The 24,660-nt window shown below is 40.0% G+C and overlaps 1 protein-coding gene across 1 annotated transcript; it reads left to right on the top strand.

Moving 5' to 3' along the window:
• Window positions 1–888: 888 nt before the first annotated feature.
• mdfic (MyoD family inhibitor domain containing) lies at window positions 889–22,395 on the top strand. The gene is made up of 5 exons (XM_029495539.1): window positions 889–1,263; window positions 1,577–1,740; window positions 3,780–3,890; window positions 15,566–15,946; window positions 20,188–22,395. Exons 2-5 carry the CDS (start codon window positions 1,647–1,649, stop codon window positions 20,436–20,438), a joined length of 837 nt encoding a protein of 278 aa, XP_029351399.1. The 5' UTR covers window positions 889–1,263; window positions 1,577–1,646; the 3' UTR covers window positions 20,439–22,395.
• The last annotated feature ends 2,265 nt before the right edge of the window (window positions 22,396–24,660 follow it).

Genomic DNA, 24,660 nt, shown 5'->3' with positions numbered 1-24,660 from the left:
CAGCTGACTTCCAGCACATTAATCCATATTCCTCATGGACACAAGGTTAACGAGGGAAAGAGTCCTGACTGAGATTTCAAAGTATTGAACCAAAAGTGCATTAGATACTGGGGGTATCAATGCAGCAGTTTTCAGGGTGGCAAAATTTGACTTTGAACCATGAAACAAGGAAGCAGTTCTGAAAGTGTCTGATAATAAACTGGCTGCTCATAAACAAATAAATGCTTTCACTTTGTCTGAGAATGGTCAAAGAAATTTACAGGAAATTATCCTAAAGTGTGATTAACTTATGTTCGGGGTCAATTAGAGCCCAGAGAAGTTTAACTCCCATTGGTTGCCTACTTTAAATCACTCAAACAGGCTGTTAAAGAACTAGATGATCAGTGATTTGTCATTAGTGGTCATCAGTTAAAAATTATAACTGGCAAAGATCATGAATCATCAAGCCAAAAATGTCATGTTTGGTAAATCCCAAAACATATAAATGAACAGTTTTACTGAAATTAACATACACGGACATAACGTTTTACTGAGTGATAGTTTAAATTGATCAAAAGTATACTTAATACTCACCTTTAACAGCACTTAATAAAGTTTGCAGAGTTAAAACGAGCAGATCACCAAAAATAACGCCGATGAGGAAGTCACGTGACAACAATAAAAGCGTCACCATGACAACAGGAGCACCAGGCCATGAGGCAAGTTATTTAGTCATATTTTAGTTAAGTAGCCTGCTAGCTATATTTTGACGGATATTTTCATACTTTATCCCTTTTTTGCACATTTCTAAACTCATAAAACGAAACTTCACATTTAATGAATTTATTCAGTCTTTTTTTTTTTTTTCTTTTTTTCTCGAGGAACACATGTTTAGGGAGGGCTCTGTTCACTTCTCCGCCGCCATGGGAAGCCAAGTGAGGGGAGAGTGCCTTCACTGGCTGAGGTGCAGGAATCCGGATATGATGAAAATGTTTTAGACGCCACTATCCTCAGAAAAACTACGGCAGAGTCGCACTCGTTATTGTTGATATTTCAATTTTAATTCCGTTGATTTTTTTTTACACGCCAACAAACTCTGGATTAAGTAGGACTCCGACAACCGGCGACTAAAGTTTAGAAAAGTTTTTTTTTTTTTTTTGGACGTTTAGCTACTCTTTCACCTAGTTCCTTGTTCTTCTTCCCATCGTCCCGGGTAAAGAGTTGCAGGAAGGAAGGATGGAAATAAGTCAGATTTGAAGCAAAGGGAGTTGTCATGTTTGAAGGGTAAGTTATGCTTTATAAACAACATGTCCGGTTTAGCTTTAAACAGCACTTAGCAAACGCCTGTTGCCTGTATTTTTTTTTTTTTTTTTTACAGAATAGGGAGTGTGTGAACAAATGGACAGCACATGGAGTCTTTCAAGCAGTTTATGTAAAAAGGCAGAGAAGGGAAATTTCCACTAAGTTTTACTGTCGCTCGACGTCACTTTCTCTGTGTGTGTGTAAGCAGACTGCTCGCTCAAGTTGACTAATGACCCGCACGGTGTTGCTTCATGTCTTCAAGTGTGTGCTGATGATGAGACATTGGTTTTCACAGCGCTGAGGGCTGAGGGGGAAAAGGGAGGAACTTCTTCTGCCGTGCTTGTCCCGAAAAAGACGACTGTCTCATGTCCAAGGACACTATCCTTCCTCCGGATGAGCCGGCGGGGCCAGGGAAGGGCCCCCAGCAAGAGACAGATCCCCTGCTGGCAGATTCACATGGTAAGGGCTTACAGATCAGGCCAGAAAAATAAATGACATGGTGAGGAAAGGAGGTCAGATTTAGGCAACAAAAAAAGTGGGGTCTGGGGTCGTATGGGTGTCCGAAAAGGGTCCCTGAGATCCATCAGCAAGTGACAAGTATTTGACTGGTAGAACAGTCAGGAAAAATTACCTCACAATGTTGAAATATGTCCTGACCTACACGGGTTCATATTTAACAGCATAACTCTTCTTTCATTGGGTCTGTCACCTAAACATTTGTGGCTACTAAACCATACAGCGAGTGTCTCTGTTCAAACACCCTGTAACATGCAGACATTTAGAAATGCCTGCTGTGTAATGCAAAGTTCATTCGTCCATGAAGTCCCCTCTTGTGAATGTTTTCTTTCTGCTGCGCTCCTCGTGCACAAGAAATGAAACCTGGTTATAAATATCCGTGACACATTCTGTCAAGAACTCTTGTTGCTTTTACTGTCAAACATGAGAGAGAGAGAGCATCTTAAAGCAAATAAAGAGAGTCAATTGATGCATTAATAGATTGCTGTTACATATCAGCATTTGTCTGTGTGCTTGGGACAATATCAGCCTTGTCTTTTTAAATTATATTCATGCGATTTTTAGTATACATCAGTATCTGTGCCTTGTTAAGTCTTGATAATGTTTTTGCTTTTTTCCTCAATAAAGTCTGAAGAAACGCCCTGGTGACCATTAACAGCAACCACAGCCAATTATAGTTTTTAATTAACTTTCTAGTTGTCCCTAAGATTATCACATGTAAAATAAGCTTACCCCCGCACCCCCTTTTCATTTTCCTTCAAACAAGCAATGAACCGTTAACCATCCTATTTATACCAAGCATCATTATGGCACTGTCAAAAAATAGCAAAGTAGGACAAAGTAAGCAATCACTGGGGCTGCTGGATTGCGAATGGATTTTCGCTGGACCTTCAAAGGCGCTTGCAGTAAAGACTGAATTTCCCCTCCCAGGGGACTGTGGATGTACTGAGAATAGACCAATTTATTTCTAACTGTGATCACTAAATACTGCGATGCATCACAGAATACTGCTGCTAACGCAACTGCCGTTACCATACATCAGCTCCAAGCTGAGATATGTGCCATATCTATCTAAAGCTGCTGGCCTGCAGCCATCCGTTCCACTCCTCCATGCATTATTGCTTACAGACAGAGAGTGTTGCAGTACTGGAACAAACACATCAAGCTTTGGTAAACATGATGGTTAATTTTTTGCTTAATCATTGTTTGCTGTTTTTTTTTTTTTTGTTTTTTGTTTTTTGTTTTTTTTTTGCTTTGGGTGACAGCTAAAGTGGCTGAAGACACAGTACATGACTTAAAGACTGTAAAAATCTGAAAGGAAACAGTGAGCTACAAGCAGGCATCTGGCCCCAAACCAGTGAATAAAGTAATTGTGGAAGGTTTATTTACTGAACAAAGCAGCAGTGTGTGATGAGCGTAGCTTCAGTCTTGAAGTCAAAAAGAGAGAGACTGAGAGAGATTGATTGAAACTGTCTCTTGCATTTTTTTTGTGCAGCTATCAGGCCTACAGTTTTTACCCACATACTTTTTCCGATGTAAATGAATGCAGCCTTTATGGCAGTAAAAAGAAGCTTGGCAGGTAGAGCACACCCGGGAGCAGAGTGAGAGAAAATGAGATCCAGAGCTTTGGCAAAGCCTTTACCTGTAGCGCCCTACCATGTTGTGCAGCCATTTGCCAACGGCCTGTGCTTTTTCTGGCAAAAATAGGCAACGTGACCTCTGAACCCCTTGTTCGTTCAGCTGTCTCTCATATTCTGTCCACTGTGGCTGACCCTTCGTTAAAAGTTTACATCTGTTTGTGGTGGACTGGCTGTAATACACTTTAATTTACAACAGTTGCACTCATAATAGCATAACATTAAACTGAACAACTGATGTCCTCTCTGGTTGTAACTACGCAGCACAATATTTTGCCTCTTAACTTTGTGTGCAACAGGTTTCCTCCTCCAACCATGTTAAACATTGAATGCTTGTGGTCCTAGATGCTTGTGACAGCGAATCATCAGGAAGATCATCGTGTCCCAGGAAACCAGCCCCTGAAGGACAAAATCACATGACAGATGAGAAGACTAATTATTGTGGGCCTATAAGAAGTAAGTTTTAACGACCTGGGAAAGCTGTGGGCGGACAGCTGGCTACCTTGGTGTTATTTTTAATGATAAACAACAATGAGCTGTTAAATTGGAGACAGTGAAAATGAACGTCCTCTGCTTGCTTGTTGGACAGTTAAGTTTAACTGTTGTTGGTGTTTAGCAATCTTTTATTTAACACTGAAATGGTTATAGTTTCATCATTTTTTATGAACATGCTGTAACTGTGAAGAATATTTGTTTTGACAGATGCAAAGTGTGAATCTACAAGGTGTGGTCAGTTGACCAACTAAAATATTAGCTTCAGTGTTTCCAATTAAAATAGTATGAAGATAGCACTGACGTCTCTTGGCAAGTGAGTGACAATATGCATTCTCTCTTTTTCAACCACTATGACAAAATCTTGGCTGAATTCTTAGCTTTGCTTCTCCTTCCAACCCTCAGGCCTGTGTTGTGGAGCAGGGGAAATCCTGTTTGTGGTTCTGGCATTTACTGTCTTAACGCACCAATTGCGTCTTACCCACAATGTTCTTACCCTTTAACAAACATTTACCTTTTGGACCAGAATTGCAGCAGCTGATAGAAGCATTTTTCTGCTTTAGCCTGTTCATAATGTATCATATCATTGACATATGTTTAAGATAATGGTTGCCCTTTTTTTGCATTTATTAATAATATTCTATAAGATGAGAAACTTTGGAAACCTATATAATGCCCATGAATTAATCGTGCATCGTTTTATGTAAATGTTCATGTACAGGGAAGTCTTACAAATAGGCACTGAACTGTTGAGTTATTAGCAGGTCTAATTAAGTTTAGATGCACCCTTGTTCACTTAAAGGCCTTTATACTGAGCTAGAGAGTGCAGGTCACAAAAGGGAACCAGCTGAAAGATTCGTGTTTCATTGTTTGTAAAAAGAGTGAAATGTGTCAGCAAAGGCTAATAGCAGCTGATTGCTTCCATTCATGTAAGTGCCTCGCTGTAATAAGGAATGTATTTGCGTTTGACACAACAGTTCTTTTGTTTTTAGGTTGTTAACTTTTCCATTGTGCTCTTTCTTGCCTTTTTTGCATTAAGCTTAATGACTTGCCAGTGGCTTGTTTACTGAAGCAGCGAGGAAAAGGGATTCTGTTACCAAAAAAAAAAAAGATTTTCTGTCAGAAGGTCTTTTTTGTTTGGCAGGTATGTGGAGTATTGCACTTCTGGAGGGAGACATGCTTTTCTTTCATCTCAGCAGATAAGCCCCTGTGACAACAGTTTTGTGTTGTAATTGAAGGCAACCCCCCCTTTACCCTCAGATGCATTGATACACAGCCTGTCGTGTACATATGCACACACACAGACTGTAGGGTACAGGGATTTGAGAGGGAAGAAGCTATGCTACATCTGTTAACGTAGTTATGCCAAATAAAGATGAAACCCAAAATGTATGCTGTGATAATTTTTGTAAAAGTTCTATGTACCTGTGTCTGTTTGGGATTAAATCACAGTTGGAAGTTATTACAGCTCAAGTTAAGCTTTTTGTTACACAGACTGTTGCTATCTCACTGTGGTTTTAGTTGTTGAGGTTGCCAATAAGGATGCTTGCTGGCACAGATAATTGAGAGGCCTCTTCAGCGTAGAAACAGGAAATCAATAAGAAATCATCCGCTTGCCTGCATCCTGGCCATTGCTGGGTTTCCCCTTACAGCAGGAGGATGCTGACTTTTCACAAGAGGAAGCCTATTGTGATATTGTAATCACAACAAAGATCCTATTTCATTTATATAAACATTGTTTTGACAAGTTCTTTTCAACCAGAAGGTCTTCTTTCAAACAGTAAAATAAACATGGCACTTTTAAGCAATTTAAAACTGCTCTTCACCTAGTGTAGCATGGATTTGTATGAAGGTGCAGCAAATAGTGTGGAAAAGTAATTTTATCTTGCCACACAGTTGCAAAAATTAATCATTAAATGCGTGACCTATAAGATGAAATTGTTGTTCCAGAAATCCACATAGTTTTTAAAAAGGCTTAAATGTTGTTGCTAAGGGTATTGCCAGCCACTCTGACTTGTTATAGAAAAAGGACAACTGCATGTCCTCTAAGGCCTTTGTCTGTTAACAGTTATTCTGTGACTCTGCCATCCTGGGGGAAGAGGGAAAATCTTGTGGGAAAGAGAGGCATCCCTCAAGAGACTGGTTTTTCAGATATCTCCTGCAAACAGGGCCTTAGCTTCCCAGTTTTGGCTAAGAAATAAATTGCTACCATTTAGGACCTGTTCTAGGAGTTAAATCATCACATTGTTCAATGGATTGTCAAATACTTTTTTTTTTTTTCCTGCTGTCGATAAAGATGACCTTACTGACTTCCAAGGAGCAGGTCTGTTTCTTTCTCTGTCGTGAAAAAGGAAGGTCAAATAACATGACTCTCTTCTTCTTCTTCTTTTTTTTTTTTTTTTTTATCAAGAAGACATTAGTCTGACCTTTGTGTGAATCCCCGATTTGGGTTCTTCAGTGGCAGACCTTCAAGGTTATTACCTGTGTGCAGAACTGACCTTTCAGAAGTGAATTTGTGACCCCTAATAAATGCAGTAAAAAGGACTGTCAAATGGGAGAGTGTCTCATACTTAGACCTTACTTGCAAGAACAGATTGACAGTGCAACAATTAAGATTCATATACAAAAATTATAAAGTGTTATGATAGTAGACACTTGGTGGTGTTAGACTGAGATAAAACAAAGGGCAAGTGCTTCAACATCATCAGCTCTGAAATACTTTTGCTTCCCAAGTGTTCAATCATTCTCAGACTGTCACACTCTGCCTCATGTATATTCCAAAGTTACTCAAGTACTTTTAGGACTTCTTAACCCAGAATGTTTTTTTTTTTAATTTTTTTATCAGCTATAGGAACTGCATGGTGATTGTTGTTATGCTAAATTCATATCTTTATTATAATCCTTAGAGCCCTGTCTTTGTAGAAATAATATGTCTGAAGCATAGACCTATTATAAACTGAACCGTAATTTTCAAGTGATTACTTACCAGTGGGTCATAGAATCAAAAACTGTATAAATAGGGTGAAATGCTAGTGTAGGGGTTGATTAAAATGGCCATTGTAATGCTACTGCTGTTGTAATTATTTTCTCATTGTCTTCGTGTAGATAGATTTCATATGGGAAATTTCAAGTGTGTTAATTAGCATATTTTACCCAAAGTGCCCAAGCCTATTCACTGTTAATTTTTTATTTTTTTTAAGATAGTCAAAATACTTGAGCCAGATGATTAGATATGCATACCTTAATTCATGGACTGAAGTCTTTTAAGTGCTTATGTGAGATACAAGGCAACATATATTGGTCTTGATTGTGGTGTGTGTGTGTTTGTGTGTGTGTGTCTCTCTCTCTCTCTCTCTCTCTCTCTGTCATTTTATTTCTACCTTCATTGTAGAGGATTTGGGTATTCAGAGTAATCTTTCCAAGTCATCTTAACACCAATTGACCTCAGTATCTAAATGATTATTGTGCAGTGAATCTCTACTGTGGTGGAAAATAGACTTCCATCTTTAATTAAAGTAGTAATACTATGCTTCCCATGTAAAAATACTGAGGGGTAGTAAAGCAACTAAGCAACATTTAGGTGTAAATGCAATACTTTGTATTTGGTGCAAATGGTGCAACTTTTAACTACTTTAGCATGAATCTAATATGATTAAAATATATTGCAAATGAGTAGTAACTGGAATTCCTCAAGCAATTAGGGAACTACAATAGTTCTGTACTGTAGAGCTGCAAAATAAATTGTAGAAATGTGATTTTTGGACTGCATACTGTATACACTTGAAACCTATTCATTGTTATTTTATGTATTATATTTTGCCTGTCTGTTTAGTGTAGGTATGGATGGATATCTCCGCTTATGTTTATTAACTCCTGAAACAGTGTCACACAAGTCAGTGTCAGTGCCTTTCATGGCTACTCATACAGAGAGGTGAGAGGAAAAAAAATCAGCTAGTTCAAATGAGAATGGCCCAGGGGGGATTACTTGGCCTCTAACAGGGTTTTGGCTCTAACATTAAGGTTAAAACCCTTTTCTATTACTGAGATCTCTGCTGATGTTGCCCCCACCAGCACCGACCCCCTCGAGCTTCCAGCTTCTTGCCCCTTTCGTGTTTGCAGGTTCAATGCCTCTCTGCGAGGTCATTCTGTCAGGCCCCCTGATCAGTGGAGGGTGACTAGGGACCAGGGGATGGCTCCCGTCCAGACATACAGACAACCACAGCAGACACAGGCCCGATGAGCACAATACCACCCCCCCCTTTCAGAGTAGAGCTAAAATCAATGCAGGCGCCTCTGTGTTTAAAAAGCCACTCAGAGGCCGACGAGCAACTCTGTCTCAAAGGCTGATCTCTCAGCTTAAGGCCTTGATTGGCATCCCAAAGATGTGAGGCGCTGACCCACAGCTGTCCCATTATTAGAGGGTTAATGTTGAGATTGATACTGAGCAAATAAAGGAACTAGGTATGTGGGTATTTTGATAGACTGTCTATCCCCTCTTTGACCCAGAAACAGCTCGGCATTCTCTTCTTGGGAGTTGGAGTACTACTGCTCATCTCTGACTTCCAATAGTGGCTGTTTATTTGGAGTGTGTGGTTGTTCCAGTGTCTGCTTTTTTTTCACCTCAAGCTATGCCTTTGAGTATATGTGCACAAGTGGGAATGTGCGCATGTGCAAGTCTGCGCGCCTGCCGTTGAATTTCAAACAAGCAAGTTTCCTGTGGAACTTCTACTTCAACGAGGAGATTTTGAAGTTGGTGGAATATTTGAGTCATCGATGTAACTGAAACTGAAAATACTCCTATTCCCCTCCCTCCCCCCTTTTCCCCTCCCGTTCACTCTTGCTCTGTTGCTCAGTTTTTGTTTTTGAGTCGTCAGCGAGGAGAGGGTGGAGCACGTTTTTGGAGTATGGAGCCTGGCAGCTCCCTCAGGCCTGCTCTGAGTCACGTCATAATTGATCTTTCTAGAAATTGTGGTAGCTAGCCATGTAAAGCCTAAATTCGTGCAGATGTGCAGTTTTTAAAGACACTGCAGTCAAGTATTCAGCTGTCTTTATACTGCTCCCTTTCTCCTCTCTTGGATGGTAAGAAACTGATGAGGGGGAATGAAAGGCATTTGACAAAACTTAATGCAGACACAGGCTCATACAAATGTATCTCTTAAATGAGGAGAGGAAGAGAATAATGCACCATTTAGTGTCTTTCACAGCTGCCAGGTTGTAGGGTTTTGAATGCTCCTTGATGTCTTGTGTTCCGCTACATTAGTAGCACTCAAATTAGCACCGTTCCAAATTCCACACAACAGTGGAGAGACCAGAGACCTCTGTGGCCGGCGCTTAGCTGTCAGGGGATTGGCTGAGAGTGAATGACTTCCCCTCAACATGATTCATGTAAGAGAAAATGGCATCTCAATAGGAGTTTCAGCGAATTAGATAGCAGTCAGATGTATTAATCTGGGAAAATGTTCCGTTTTGAAATCAAAGGATAATTGATCACCCCCCCTCCCGACTGAACTCTCTTTCCTATCACGCACACATCCTAGCCAAGCTCATGTACTGAGGGTTAGACTGAGACTGAGCTGTCCATGTCTTCAAATTGAGCTCTTGTCTTTCAAGTTCCCTTTACTACTGTAAAATGTAATTAAACAGAACAAGGTCCAAAGGGTGTTATTTTTTTTTCACTCAATCAGCAGCGAAAATTTGAAATTAGTAAATCCCTAACACCCTGCTTCTCCTTTGGTTGGTTGGATGTGGTAGCAGCGGTGGGGAGGGAAGAAGGATTGAAAATAATATTAACTGCTGTCTTCAAGTGTCACTTCCCCTTCAGCACAGTGGAGAAACCAAATTTGAATGACTGTCAAAATGAATTAAAACAGGTTGGAGAATGAGTACGTCACCGCAGACTGTCCTGGAATGGGATAGAAAAGCAGAAAAATTGTGATGTTTCCTGCTTAAATGAGATGCTACACAATATGATCAACCTTGACAGGTGAAGACAGCTAATAGAGTAGTGTTACAGGCTTCGATAACACACCCACACGCGCACACAGAGGTTGTCATTTTTGTTGATGAAGAGCCAATATGAGAGCAAGTAATTTAGCTATCCTCTGTGGTTATCATCATCCATGCAGCCATCATCATCATTTTATCTTGGATAAATACAAAACATCGTGTGTGTGTTAACTGACAGGGCCAGGATTGCTGTGCAATGTCCAGAGTTACATTTTTTCACATCTGTTGGAACAAGTGACATTCCTGTTAGCCTGTGTCAGGTTGCCATCCTCCTTGTTTAAACGTTGAAGACAAGACTGCTTGGTAAGGTACCCACATCTTTATATTACAGAAATCATTTTCTTATCACCAGGTAGTTCTTGGTTGCCAGTTGTCAATTTCCCTTAATTTTATACTGCTGATATCTGCATTAGATTGGTACTAATCACAGGTGCTTTTTTTTGTGTTTGTGTGTAGTTGTTGTGTTGGGACATTTAATTGATGGTCCTGGATTCACTAGCCTGCTTCTTCTAACGCACCATTCTAGACAATAAGGAAAGTCCTTGTCCCAGAGTTTGGAAGGTCAAATGGTGAATGAGCCTGTGATACACGCAAGAAAATTTTCAATCAGAGCCCTTTGTAATAACATTCGTTGTACTATTTTCCTCTTTCTCTGTGTCCCTTTCGCTCTCTGCAGTATAATTCCCCTGGTTTTGCGTCTATAAATGTGGACAGGGAAGATGTATGATTTCTAATGAGAAAATATATCCCTTTGGATTGAAAGGCAGGAGCTGTTCCACGTGCTGTTTGTTAGGAGGAGAGATGATACCTCGGGCTGTTTTGGCAGAGAGGGGCGGTGGGGGTGGCGGCAGTGTATGTGGTGGTAAGACGAGTTTGGCTAGGTCATTGCACATTTACAAATTAGCATTTCAATCATGCAGGTACATGGCCAGTCGAGCAGAAAAATATACATGTTTTTGTAATACAAGGTACAAAAAGATAAACAAAACACTGGCCATGTTAGTAGATTTTCCATTTCAGAGCTTATTGCTGCAATGCATTCTACACATTTCTGTTTGGGACTCGTAACTAAAACTAAAGGCATCTCTTCTCTTTCATATTCCATTCAGTGTTAACTCACAAACTTGTCACATTGTGTAATAATGGCTATTAGGAGATGAATACAAGATCTGAGGTGTGGTGTTTATTTGGCTGACATGATGTGACATTTGAATAACTGTATGCTCTCTCTATGATGGGCATTCTAATAAGCCTAGGCAAACACCTTTCGTCTCCTTCTCCCTCTTTCTCTCTGTCTCAGGGGCATTAATATTAAAAAGGACTGAGCTTTAGAAACACAGAGCTTGTGTGGTTGTTCAATCCATTGCCTGCTTTACCTGTGACTCTGGGCGTAGCAGCATGCAAATTAGAAACTCCTTACTGCCCTGTTTGACCTTTGTGTTATATTTTCATGTTCTTGACTATTTTAGAATTCTTGTTTATACAGCTCTTGTTTCAGTTGACATGCATGCATGCATATTTCTTCCTGGTTGGTTTTCCTTGTGTGTGTGTGTGTGTGTGTGTGTGTGTGTATGGGAGATCCAGTAGGCTTGTGACACATATACGTATATACTCCTCTTCTTTCTTGTGTCTTTTGGGTGCAATTTCCAGCTCCCTCCTGCAGGACCTATTTTCTGTGACAAAAATGGAGGTGTTTATATACCCAGTTTTACATACAAAGCGATCCCCCACACAGCCCTGGCACAGCTCCAGCGTGCTCTCCAGGCACTCTGGTGCTCAGTCCCTGTGTGGCGCAGCCACTGAAGACTCAGTGACAAATGGCAATTATATTTGTGTGTTCTTCATGAATCCATCAAACACTGGCCTTTTAAAAATACTCCCCAGATATTTGAGGCTGTCAGCTACTAGTAGCTGGGACCAAATTGGGATGCTGCTTAGACAGTCAAGAACTTCTCACCCCCTAGTTTCCCCTGTGATGTGTGTGACAGCGTGTGTAGGGGAATACCATGTTTTATTCAACTACAAATGTACACCCTCAACAGTTGTTGATGTGCCAGAAATAGGGTGGTTACAAGTCCAATTTGAAGTGTGTATACATGCCTGTGTATGTGTAAGTGCGTCCAGTTGTGCCTGGAAAATTTGGTGTTTTAATGCAACCTGTCAGATTGTATGCATTTAGTTATCTCAGCAAACCTCCCCATCTTTACAAGCTTATGGCAACTACTCAACTCTAATTTTGATGTTGGCTGTGTTTTGTGCTGTGTCACAGGAACAATGAAGTGTGTGTCTGTTGCTCTGTCATGATTTATTTCAGGCCAGGCTCATATTTGTATGAATTACTTGAATCATCAGATGAGGGATCAAACTATGTTCAAAAACTTAATTCCTGCATCATATTATTTAGAAAAAATTTTGTACAATCTTATGTAAACCAATTGTAAAAGATCATATAAGTTTTGCGCACACCTCCAAAATGTCTTCAATGCAATAAAATTTACAGTCTGATTAATTTTGAATTGCAAATATGATGCAAAATGACAATTGCTGCCCGAGACATACTAGCTCTTCCCTAAATCTATATTGTATGCAGTACTCCTCATCAGGTACTCAGTGCAACTGCTACACATTTTTATTTCACTCCACTGCATGTACAATGAAAGTTTTTGATCCCCCAACTCACCAACCTAGAACATTTCCATATAGGACTGACTGTATTTCTGCTTTTTCTCATTATGTCTTCATTTGTCTCTCGGTGGCTGCACAAGTCTGTCATTGCCATATTTGACAGTATCATCATTATCGTGATCAATGATTATGAATATTATTCCACTCTGTCCATTCATCTTAGTCACTGTGTTCATCAGGATAAAAATAAAGACAGTGAACGTGCAAAGACGAACCGAGAACCTGCCACTGAAATGCACCTCTCTACAGACTTGAACCAATTTTTGGGGCTTTGCAGTGTGTCAGAAACCTGAGTTGCTCCTTATGTGCTCTGGGTTTTACATGGTGGTTTCTTAATAACTATTTATACTTTGGTAAATTGAAGGCATGACTTCCTCAAAAGGAAAGGTAATTATGCCTCCCAGTCTTCTTTGGCCTATTTGTGCCTGAATGTATGTCTGTGTGTATGTAAATGGGTTTTCAGATTTGTGTGTGTGTAAATGGGAAACACAACTGTATTATTACGCAGGATTCTCTGGGTGATTGATTTGTTAAGGAACTGTTTACTGCTCTGAGAAACAGGTGAATTGTTATTAATGTGCAAATTGTACAATGGCTGTGTGTGGGGAAGGAGTTTGGACAAGTTAACCATTAGGTGTAAAGGTGGATTTTCTTTTTCATCAACATTAATGTCATCCAGTGCTTTATGTGTTTACACATTGAAGTATAAGGTTACATCTGATGAGTCAAAAAAATAAAAATAAAAACAGTGATTGGAAAGATTTGTCAAATCTTTGCCAGACAGACATCAAGATATCAATCCAACCGTCATTAAATTGAATTTAGAAAAATTCTAATTCTGACTTCATCCTTTAAATATTATACATCACATCCAAATGATGAGCTAACCTTTGTTATCTGGTTTGTGAATTGTATTATCTTTTTTTTTTTTCTTAAAACATTCAGCTAGTTGGTGACTGACACAATTTTGTCCAGCTCAATATAATAGCTCACTACTTTCCGAGATGAAAATTTTAATTTTGAAAGGGAAACCTTTTATGTGTCTTCCTGGCAAGCTGGCAGTCACCCTTGGCCTTCTCACTACACACCACTATGGTGATGTGTTAGAAGCTCTATTTGAATGTGTTTTCCCAGTTTTTCTTTTTAATATTGGCTGTCCTAGTTTACTGAATATTCTGCTAGGAAAAAAATAAGAGAAAATCATTCACAGTTGCAGCTGTCAGGGGTAAAACTAAAGAACAACAACAGATGCAGCCTACTCTGTGTCTCCTTGTTAACAAGCTTTTGTCTCTCCTTACATTGTCATGGGCAGACTGCAAGGCTTTTGTCTTTTTGAGGTGAAAATCCATCAACCTGGTCTTAAATCACTCCATAATAAATTCTATCGTGTGCTACCCAGATGTCTAATTCAAATTGCATGGAATCCTGATCCCTAAAGTCTATATTTGTTTATCAGAGCAGCACGCAGAACCCTGAATGAGGAGGAGGCTAAACCCAGCGTGTGTATTTAATTGCTTTGTTTTACATCCACATTCACGTCCGGCCTCTCCCAGAGTGATGTGTTGTTAAAAAGCGCAAGGCCCGATTCCCACACGCTCACTCTCTCTTGTTAACTGTAATTGCACTTGTTGGTGAGCTGACAGAAATAAAATAGAGATGGAAAGAAATTACGAGCATCATATTAAATTCTATGTTTGCATCTACTTTGGAAAATTTGTTGATTTTTTTTTTTTTTTTTTTTTTTTGGGAGCCACTGAAAAACACTTAAACAAACCAGCTTGAATTATACAGCTGGTAAATAAGGCAGAACTCAGAGTTTGGTAGGGAAGATACCATATATTTCATGTATGTAAAGGAAGTATAGGAAAAATGAATAAGTATGGTTCACACAGACAAACTTAAAAAGAGATGAATAATTCACAAAATCTCAAGTTAACCATGCACTGGCAGCATGTGCACATGCACAGTGGCTCTGATGTGGAGGGAAGTCAATGTAGGAGTAACTCCCAGTAGAGCTGAATGTGCAGGTGTTCCTCTCAGCAAAATGCCACCTCCTTTGCTCACTCACATCCTTCGCCTTCTTTCTTATCAGACAGGTCGCTGTCTCCTGACTTTCTGTGGCTGTCACACGTACACTTATAAAGACTAGTTGAGGCCATCTCTGAGCTTTCAGAGGAAAGGAGATCATTACTGTTGCAGACAGCAGCTATTTTGTATATGCACAGTATCATAGGTTCTCTTTTTCTGTATTAATCTCTCTTTCTCTCACACTGTCTTAACTCACCTGAAAATGTTTTTCTGCCTACAGCAGTGGCTTTTTTGAACCTGTCACATAAAGTTCCTATGTCTCTCCACTTCTTTCTGTCACTCCTGGTTGAAATGTTTGCCATATGATCGATATTACCATGTTAGGAAATGGTGGCAAGATTTGCTGAGAGTGATTTTGCTGAGAAAGGTGTCTCCATTTGTGTTCAGGTTGTAAAAAATGAATATCAGAAACTCTCCTGACTTTGTATGTGAATAAAAGAAGTGAAGTCTAAGATGCAGAGAGTACAGATAAAGTTCTCTTTCAATTAAGATGAAGTTACAGCATTTAGCACGGTAAGGTGAAAGGAATCCTCAATGCTTTGTCTTTCATAAAAAAAGAAGCTGTTAAGACAAATCAATAGTTCCTTTTGGTATTTAGTATTTGGTAGTGTTTTGTCTTCATTCACATCAAAAACCATGTTTGAACATACAACTTCTATTTCAATACTCTATTAGTTAGATTTTAAGGATTGCAGGTGTTTCAGTTGAATGAATGCATGACAGATGAAATACTCCAGGGAAACTTAATGACTTAACTACACATTTAAGCAATTACACTAACCCTAAATCCACCCATTGCCTGACAATTTTTTACCAAACAGGAGTAAAACAGATCCTTTCTTCTTCTTGTTTCCTTCCAGCTCAACCTCAGTCTGAGTCTCAGCTAGTGCCCTCGGAGCTTGGTGAGGGAGAAGCTGCCAAGGACCAAAATGGCATTCATCATAACATCACTGGTACACCCACGCTGAGTAATGGCAGCGGAATCCACCCTGGCATCAGCGGGCCTGGCACCGTGTGTACATGCTCTTGCGGTGCCAACATCAGCAACAGTGCCACGGGTGGGTCAGGCACAAGAGCAACCTCGACTGTGCCGACTACAGAGCAGCCCAGGAAACAGCCATCCACACCTGTGTCACAGAGGATGCAGAGGAAACTGAGGTCAAGCTTGTCAGTAAACAGTGACAGCAGCAGACGCAGCAAAGGCAGTTCCACTGGGTCGCAGAAAGCTCCTTTACCAGAAGGTTAGTATAATCCCTCAAGGTAACTATGACAGCAAGTGAAAGAGCACAAATCCACACACACCCTGACAGCTGATACTCATACTAACATTTCTAACACTTATCGGCATGATTTCTTGTCTTTCTGCATTCCACTCTCTGTTGGTCATGATTTCATGTCATTTCTAGGAAGAATATATTTCAAACTGAGGTCAATCATGGAATTTCTGCAGTGCATTGCTTCAGATAGTTGAGCTTACATGTACAACTCCAAATTGAAAGTTTTACATTGTTAAATGAGAAGTGGTCTAATGTCAATGAAAATGAGCAATTCTGTACTGTTCTGTACTGGAAAATATAGAGCACCCAAATATCTTAATCTTCACACTGTGAAATAAGATCAAATCACCATCAAAGCTATTTTGTTTTTAAGGAGCTATTCTTGGAAGGCATTCATAAGTAATACCTACTAAGATATTGATTACAAATTCTTACCTTATCTCACCTTTTAATGATGTGAGTCCATAACCTCTCATATTTATCACTCCTGCCAAGCAAATGACATCTAATCCCACTCCTGTGGTTTTTATTTTCTTTAACAACAAGTCAGAAAGTCTGTTTGCCATGCAGGGAGGCCGTCAGTTTGTCAGGTGCAAGGCCGAGGTGAGTCTAATAATGAATGTGGTTGGCTGGTCCTTTTCCATTGGGGAGATAGGTGTGACCGTCTAACGAGGCCTGAGACCACGGGGTGCCTATTAAAAGTCGTGACCAGTCCCTCATGGCTCCTCACACCTCTCTGGACCCTTTCTGCCTCTCCCTACATCCCGTCAGCACCACCCAGGCCCTCATTATCAGGGACGTGTTGCATTGCTCCTACAGCTCCTGTACTCACTCTCCATGTGTTTGTGGACATGCATGTGTTCTCAATCCTTTCAAACCCCATACAATATGAGGGTGTAGGCATGTTTCTTTAAAGTGCAGTGGGTATTCCAATTCATCCAACCCAAGACCCACAATGGTCAAGCTAAGGTACACGTCTAAACAAAGAGTGGACAGTGAGATTTTTGATGATGCTGTACTTGTATATCAGACCATAGTTACATGAGAAAAAAAATCACAAACACATCCTTAAAACTTTGCAAGTAAAGGTGGGATGCATCCACTAGAGAAATTGCAGACATCATGTTTTCAACGTCTTAATTGGTAAAGAACAGACACGAGAGGATAAAAAAATAAATAAATAAAACAGCAGCAGCTCAACAAGTCTGTCTCATTATGGCTTTTGTGTTGCTTATTTGCAGACATGAGAGCTCTCAGAATCAATATGTTCGCTCTCAACTATTTATTTCCCCTAGGAAAACAGCCAAGCTGTTGTGTTTGAATGTTTACACGGATTAACATAATCTGTTTGCCTGTGAAATTAGCCTCCTAAACAGCCCCCTGAACACAGGAAATAAAAGGCGTAAGCTAGCATGAACTAACTCTGGGGATTCTGCTTCTCCTTGTGTTTCTTGGCACATACTGTTGGCACCAAAACCAATCTGTGATAACACCACAGCTTCTGAGGAGTCATTTGCTTTTGTTTAGCAGACTGAGTTGTCTCAACTCGAGTCATCTAGTTTGTGTCTCTGTTAATTGTGTTTAATCAGTTTTAAGTCTCCAAGCAGCTTTAGCCCTATTTAGAGATTTAGGGCCAAGGCTGCAAGCGCAACCATTTCCTATGAACCTAACCTGTGTTTGTATGTGATGTGTAAGCTCCAGTCCTCTAGCTTTCCCTCCATCATACATTATAAACAGAACAGCTTTAAAGTGCATGTGGACCTTCACTCTCCAGTCCACATCCTCAGGTCTCTTTACCCATGTGTGCCTTCTGTGCATTCCCTTGGCCACCAAGGCTTTGTCTGATCAATCTCTCTCTCTTTATCTCTGTCTGTCTAGCCATCTTGCCCTCTCTCTCCCTCTTTGTGAGTTTGAATGTTTTGCACAGCTTGCTGCTCCGAGGCCCATCCAGCTTGTTTTGTGTCATGCCGCTCCCTTTTTTTGATGTTAGCTTTCCAGATGTCTCAGACTATTTCCTCAGAGGCGCCGGACGCTGTTTTTGGCCCTGCAAACTCTGGGCTTCATCGCAGCTCGCTGACATTAAACAGGAGCAGTGTGTCAGTGTGCGCTGCTCTGTCTGTCTGTTGCTTGATTTCACTCTGTGTCTCTGTCTTTCTTTCTGTCTCTGTTTTCATGGAGATGTGCCTTGCGTCCAGCTCTCGTGTGTACAGTATACGACCCCCGCTCCCCTCTTTCTTGCTGCCTTTTCTAAGATCCAGACTAATCGCTGGTGTTGAATTATACATCCAAGTGAATAGCTGAGATGGCCAGCCGCTGTTTAATGCCTATGTACTGTGTTTATATCGTATTCACCGTCTGCTTTTACAGTCTGAATGCTGGCATGGCTTCACCCTCTGGGTCCTTCAAAGTTTGTTAGGCTGAACTTTGAGGTTTGGTGCATGCTGCTGTGACTGGGCAGCATTTATTGCTCTCATTGGCATTTTGCTGCGCTTTGATCACTGTACTCTATAGTAGATGCCATTATAGAATGTGATAAGTGTTTTGCTATGTTAGCATGACACAAATCTGGCCAACAGCAATTTACAGCATGTCGACACCAGATGTTCAATAGTGAAAGATTTATTCTCCCATCACTGCTAGTATTATGGTCTCAGATAAGTATAATAAGATGCATTCAAACTTCAGGCACCCTCACAGACACACAGGCACGTACACACACTTGCTCGTTTCATGTTCCCTTCTCTATCTTGTTTGTATCACAGTCAGCTAATGCTTCTGGTCAGCTCTGCAGCCCTGAGCACCGCAAAAATAGGAAAAAAATCCTCTGTACTTTGATTAATCAAACATGAGCATCCAGCGGTCCTCAGCTTGCCTTCCCATGCCGTCCTCCACACTCTCCTCCTTTCGCTTTCCCTCTAACCCAATCAGTAACAGCCCCTTCTGACAGCTCAAGATGGCCTGATGAAAGTTATGCAAATGTGCCCTGTTTGTAATGCTATTTTTCTGCATCTATCCACATCATGTCTTTTAACACTCCAAAGCAGTGGTGCTGTGCTGGCCTTGGTTCAAAAATGAGACAGCTGCAAGGAGTGTGTGCCAGACACTCTCAGCAAATGATACTTAGTATGATTGAGTGAAGTCCTAGTGTGAAGCAGCTGGATTAATGACATCATCGATTGCATTCATTTATATCATATTTGTCAATCTTGAGAAGTCTCAATAAACAATTGTTCTATTTTAATTTCACCTTGTGCACCAGTTATATCAGAATAGTTTTCTTCCATTTTTATTTTATTCTAAAATGAGTTTTACTCCAATTTCATTTTAAAGCTAAACCTCCTTGAGTATCTTTGACTGACAAGCTCAGGTCAAGCTGTTTTTTTTTTTTTATTTCAAGGAGAATGGGTAAATTAAGTTTTTGAGTTAATGTAAACACTTCACTTAAAGAAAATTGAAGCTTAAATTAGTTGTTTTCTGGCTCAAGTTAAAATATTTGGAACTAAAACTCCATTACTAACACACTGTGTCAGCGGAAGGTTCTTTGTAAAACTTTATATTTGTCATATTTCATTACCTAGTCAAACCAGCTTAGTAGCATTTTAATGAAATATGTAACTAATTCAGTCATTCAGAAACAGATTTGTGATGGTTAATGGGCACATTGGTAATTTGAAGGGGAACTCTTTATTGCTGTAAAACAACAGGCTGAAACTTGCCACCAGCCCAATAAAGTGAGGAGGTTAAATGTTAATCAGAGGTGTGAGCATTGCCAGCATTAATCCACCTATTTGCCAGGGAGAGACTCTTGGACTTTGCTAATCATCTTTGTGTGATCAACCCAGCAGTTTGCATGATAATGCCACAATTATTTAACAGTCTGTTAATCAAAACTGCAGGAGTGGAATTAATTTCTTTGAATTTCTCCTATTTCCTTTATCCCCCCTGCCTAGTTAGCCCTCATCCTTTTGCCACATAGCCATTCTGTTGTACCTGTCAGCCTGCCAAGCATGTGTCCTCATTTACTGCACTGCTTTTAACAAGCACTATTTCTGCTGACTGTAAAACTTAAAATGTAATGGAATACAATTTAATTTACAGACAAATGCAGATTACTGTGTTTTTGTTCATTTTGATTACATTTATTTTATTTACATAACTATTTCACTTTACCACCTATCCCCCTGCCTGGTTTGACATGGATCCAGACTGCTGTGTCCACTGCATCTTAGCTTGTCTGTTCTGTGAGTTCCTGACGCTTTGCAACATGGTGGTAGCACAGGCCTCATGCGGTGCCTGTACATCAGAGGCGTGCTGCTGCTGCTGCTGCACTGATGACCTGGGTGACGACTGCAACTGCCCTTGTGATATGGACTGTGGCATCATGGATGCCTGCTGTGAGTCATCAGACTGCCTGGAGATCTGTATGGAGTGCTGTGGCATCTGCTTTCCTACATAGGGGGGTCTGTGGCTGGTATGGACCTGGGTGCCTCTGAATAGGCTAACTGGACCCTGCAAGAAAACCTGGAAGGACACTGCTGCTGCTGTTTGAATTCAGCAGCAGGCAGAGGAAACAAGTGTGCATGGATGTAAGTGTTTGTGTGTGCATGTGATGTTCAGCATATGTGTTTGTGGATGTCCTTTTCTTGTGATGCGTGATGACTAGTGTGTGTGGAAGGTTGTAGTGTGGCTCCTAAAGCATGCTTTTAAAGATGTATTTTGACACTGGGCTTCTCCATCAAAACCAGCTCAGCAGTGGCAACAGTAACTCCAGATATATGAACATGTCATTTAGATCTTTAGTGTAGAGTATGTCGTCTCTGTTAAGTATCCTATTTTTCTTTCTAAAAAAAAGTATTATCACAGGCTGTCTTTGAAGATTTTATTGTTTCATCAGGAATGCTGACTAATTATCTTATCTCTTTTTTTGTTTGGAGTCATTTATGTGATGGACATGTTACTTACACTATACAAAATGATAACATTCCCTCTGTTTTCATTTTCACTGCTTCTGTTTCTGTTTTTATGCTGAGAAACCGAGGTTGCAGTCTTAGTACTGTACAACACTGTAACAGGTTTATGTGACAATACACTCTCAGTTGCATACTGTATTTTTGCAACACAGACTTTTATTCACACATCTACTGTAGCACTGTAGAACAACTGAAACTGGTGAAATATCAAAGGTGAATCAGGACATCATATCATCTGCTACTGTAGGGACAGAATGCTTTTCTGTTTTTAAGCATTTTGAAAAACTGAAATGGCACATGATTACAGAAAGAAACTGCACACAATTGCTGACAGCTAATTCTTAAAAAGTACTGGAACATTGATGAAAACATTTTTAAAGCCGAAGAATCTCATCTCTTACCTTCTGATTTGGCGATGTTTGAAGCTTTGGGCTTACTGGAAATGCAGTGCATTTTCTTTTTAATACAAAGGATTCTGACCAGCTCACTGCACAGTTTTTTGCAATGTAGAGATAAACAATGTCTCAAGCTTATGTCTTTATTATTTTGAAAGTCCTCTCATGTTAGCCATCAATGATTACGCTTTGTCAACTGCATATGGTACAAGTCTTCTCTGTGATGGTATTTTACATACATACTGTGTAAGTATGACTTGTTGAACTCCACTCTGTTCATGAGGGCTTGATAAGGAATTAGAAAATGGTGACCCTGGTTGCCATATAAGCGGCTTTTGGGTATGAAGCCCAGTGACTCACAATACAAAAAGGGAATCATGAACTGTCATGCTGAAATGGTAAACTTATGCAGGGTAAAGGCAGTTTTCTTTCCTTTTTTCTTGTTCCTTAATTCTGTGTATTTGGAGATGAGGTTGCGGTGAATCACCAGTGGAGTCATTTTCTTGTCTTGGAGATGTGCTTTGATGTTGCTTAAGTGATGATACTTAATGCTGGCCCTCATTAGCACTGCTTGATAAATGGCAACAAAAAAAATGTCCCTTCTTAACGCCAACAAAGATAATGTGCTGTCATGAACAGCTCGTCTTAATGGCACACTGTTATTGTGTATAAGGAGGTTTAGATGGCACCTCTGCAGCAGTCTGTGCAGAAAAGAAACCTCATTCCTCATTTTCATGTTTATGATTAACGCAAGCCACAAGTTCCCTCTGCGTTAAGTGTCAAGAAAACACTATATAGATAATGTGAAGAATTTATCTAAAAGAAAACAAGTATACATGTAGCTACAGTAGTTGTCTTTTTATACTATACTCTTATACAGTTTTTTTTGGTTGGTTTGTTTTTATTTTTTGAATGCCTTACACTTGACTCATTTCATTTCCATCTTGATGCATAATTTCTTAACTTGGAATTCAAAACTCACTTTATTGGTTTTTGTACTTTTATCTTCCATCTCAAAGAGACCAGGTTCTAGAAAAATAAAACATTACTCAAAAAAATAAATGTTTCTTGGTGTGCACTGATTTTATTTTTATTTTTTACATGTTTTGAAAGATTCCTCGTCATATCCCAGCTGTTGAAAAAACAACAAAGTCTTTCCAATCCACCGTGGTAACAGACACGTTTCTCTTCTACTTGAAAGTGTAATCTTGTTTCTCTGTTTTGTCATTTAATCACACATAATTTACACTTGGAATTTCAAGGCTTCTGAAGTTTTCATACTTTATTTTTGTATGCATGACTAGAAAGGAAATTAGTAGAAAGTGGTTACGGGCGGTCACCAGTAGTCATGTCCATTTAATGTTGAAGTGACCCGTTTCAAGCAGTAAATAATTGCTCATCAATGCACTTAGTCTGTTACTCACATGAGTTTATCTTATATTTCTTTGCAGCTATGATAATGAACTGAATGTCTTTGATCCAATCAAACTATTTAAATACATCTCAATAATTGCAAGTTCCAACCTTTACATTAAATCTTAAAAGAGAGTTCAGGCTGCAGTTTCACGATGACCACATCTGTAACCTCTCGCCTCTTTCACAGCTCTGTGTTGCCGTGTCTTCCTCCTCTGGTCCTGTGTCTGTGTAGGATGCAGCATTAGCACTAACGTGGAAATGTGGCCAACAACACTTGGTGGGGTCATCAGGGAGCAGTGCCCTCCTGCTGGCTGGAACAGCAGTCTGACCTTCAACCGACACCACCCCCTGTTAACCTCTCAATTAACCTCCACGTCAGCCCCCCTACTGGAAGTGCAGAGAGGAATGGTACCCCCCTCCCATCTATTCTATTTTTTATTTCCTTTTATCATTTTCTGCCTGGATACACCCTAGCCCCAGGAAATTACCATCTTATTTCACTAATGCGTCAGGGAAAATATCACTGTCCAGAAAGTCTGTAATCACACAAGAGTTGTACTTTTCTGTCTTTATTTCACTTTATTCCACATTCACAGAGAAGGCGGAAAATATTAGAAAATCCAGGTAGAGCGTGCGGTGACCTTTTCACAAAGTCGTCCACCTTTCCACTCCTCTAATCAATCCCCCTCTGATCGCTCACTGTGTGCTGGATTGTAATGTCACAATTAGGACGGCTCCATTGTTTCTGTTTGCCGTCTGGGGATAAATTCAGCACTTCTCTAATCTCAAGGTCACTTCTTTTACAATATTAAATAAATTAGAGTGCGGCGGTGGACACCTGCTTCAAGCTAGCTGTGTATTCATCCATCCCCCCATCCACCCATCCTGTCTCCTTGCTCAATTGAGTGGGATTGAACCTTTTTGCTCAGAAAAATGAACGTATTGTGCCCTCAGCCACGAGAACAAATTACTGCTTTTGCTTTATATGGTAAAGAAAGCAAGTGGATGCATTAATAATGTGTTGTCTTTGTTTTCATATAGTAGATAAACCCGAGAGTTGTATACTGATAAGATTGTAACCATATTATAATTACATATAATATGACTAATTAGAGAGGAAGAGAGAGGGTGGCAGTAATGTGTGACACTTCTTTTTATTCACCATCTGTTTTTTCCAGATGGAACATCAGTGCTTCTTTTTGTCAAATGGCAGAAAATGTGACTGCCGTGCTCCTCTGTCAATCCACAAGATCCATAATAGCCATCATTAACTAGCTGTTAGTATTGAGGTGATTCATTGTGATATATTTATGATATTGTGTTGTGAGTCATTTAAAATAATCATATGGACACTGGCTGTCGGTGTCTGTGTGGAATTTTTGAGCGCACCAGTAAATCATATTGATTGTTGCACTGTGACGGATCTATTTAATAATCAACGGTAAACATGATTTTATTGTTTGCAGCTTAATTGTTGAAAACTGTAGATTGCCTTAGTTTGATTAAACCTTTCTAACACATTCTTTTACACTTCCAAACCTGACAGGAAGCCGTACTTAGACCTAGGTGGGTTTCTTTTTTTTTTAAGCTCCTCCTCCTCATTCATGTCAAAGTTTGACTCTACCTTGTTGTTTGGATGCGTGGGATGATATTAAAATAAGAGAAGGCGATCTTTCCAAGGGGTGTGTAAAGGAAAAAAGAAAAGCAGGGGAGTTCAAGTAATGTCACTTTCAATTAACCTCCTCAGGTAGTGGCCCCATTAGCCTTCTGACACAAGGGCCTGGTTTACAATGCAAATAGGGTCATTACCTGAGGACTCTAATTGACTTTGACAAGAGAGACAAGAGGCAAGAGGCCGCAAGAAGCCTGCCTCTTTACTCCATGTGCTATTTGTTTA

The sequence above is a fragment of the Echeneis naucrates genome, chromosome 23, assembly GCF_900963305.1.
Source record: "Echeneis naucrates chromosome 23, fEcheNa1.1, whole genome shotgun sequence".
Classification (NCBI taxonomy): domain Eukaryota; kingdom Metazoa; phylum Chordata; class Actinopteri; order Carangiformes; family Echeneidae; genus Echeneis; species Echeneis naucrates.
This window is presented reverse-complemented; position numbering and strand designations above follow the sequence as displayed.

Excerpts from the sequence above, each read along its gene's own strand:
- mdfic (XM_029495539.1), top strand. The coding sequence starts at position 1,647 with ATGTCCAAGGACACTATCCTTCCTCCGGATGAGCCGGCGGGGCCAGGG. Across the intron at positions 1,741-3,779 it reads CCTGCTGGCAGATTCACATG|ATGCTTGTGACAGCGAATCA; the intron begins GTAAGGGCTTAC and ends TTGTGGTCCTAG. Across the intron at positions 3,891-15,565 it reads TTATTGTGGGCCTATAAGAA|CTCAACCTCAGTCTGAGTCT; the intron begins GTAAGTTTTAAC and ends GTTTCCTTCCAG.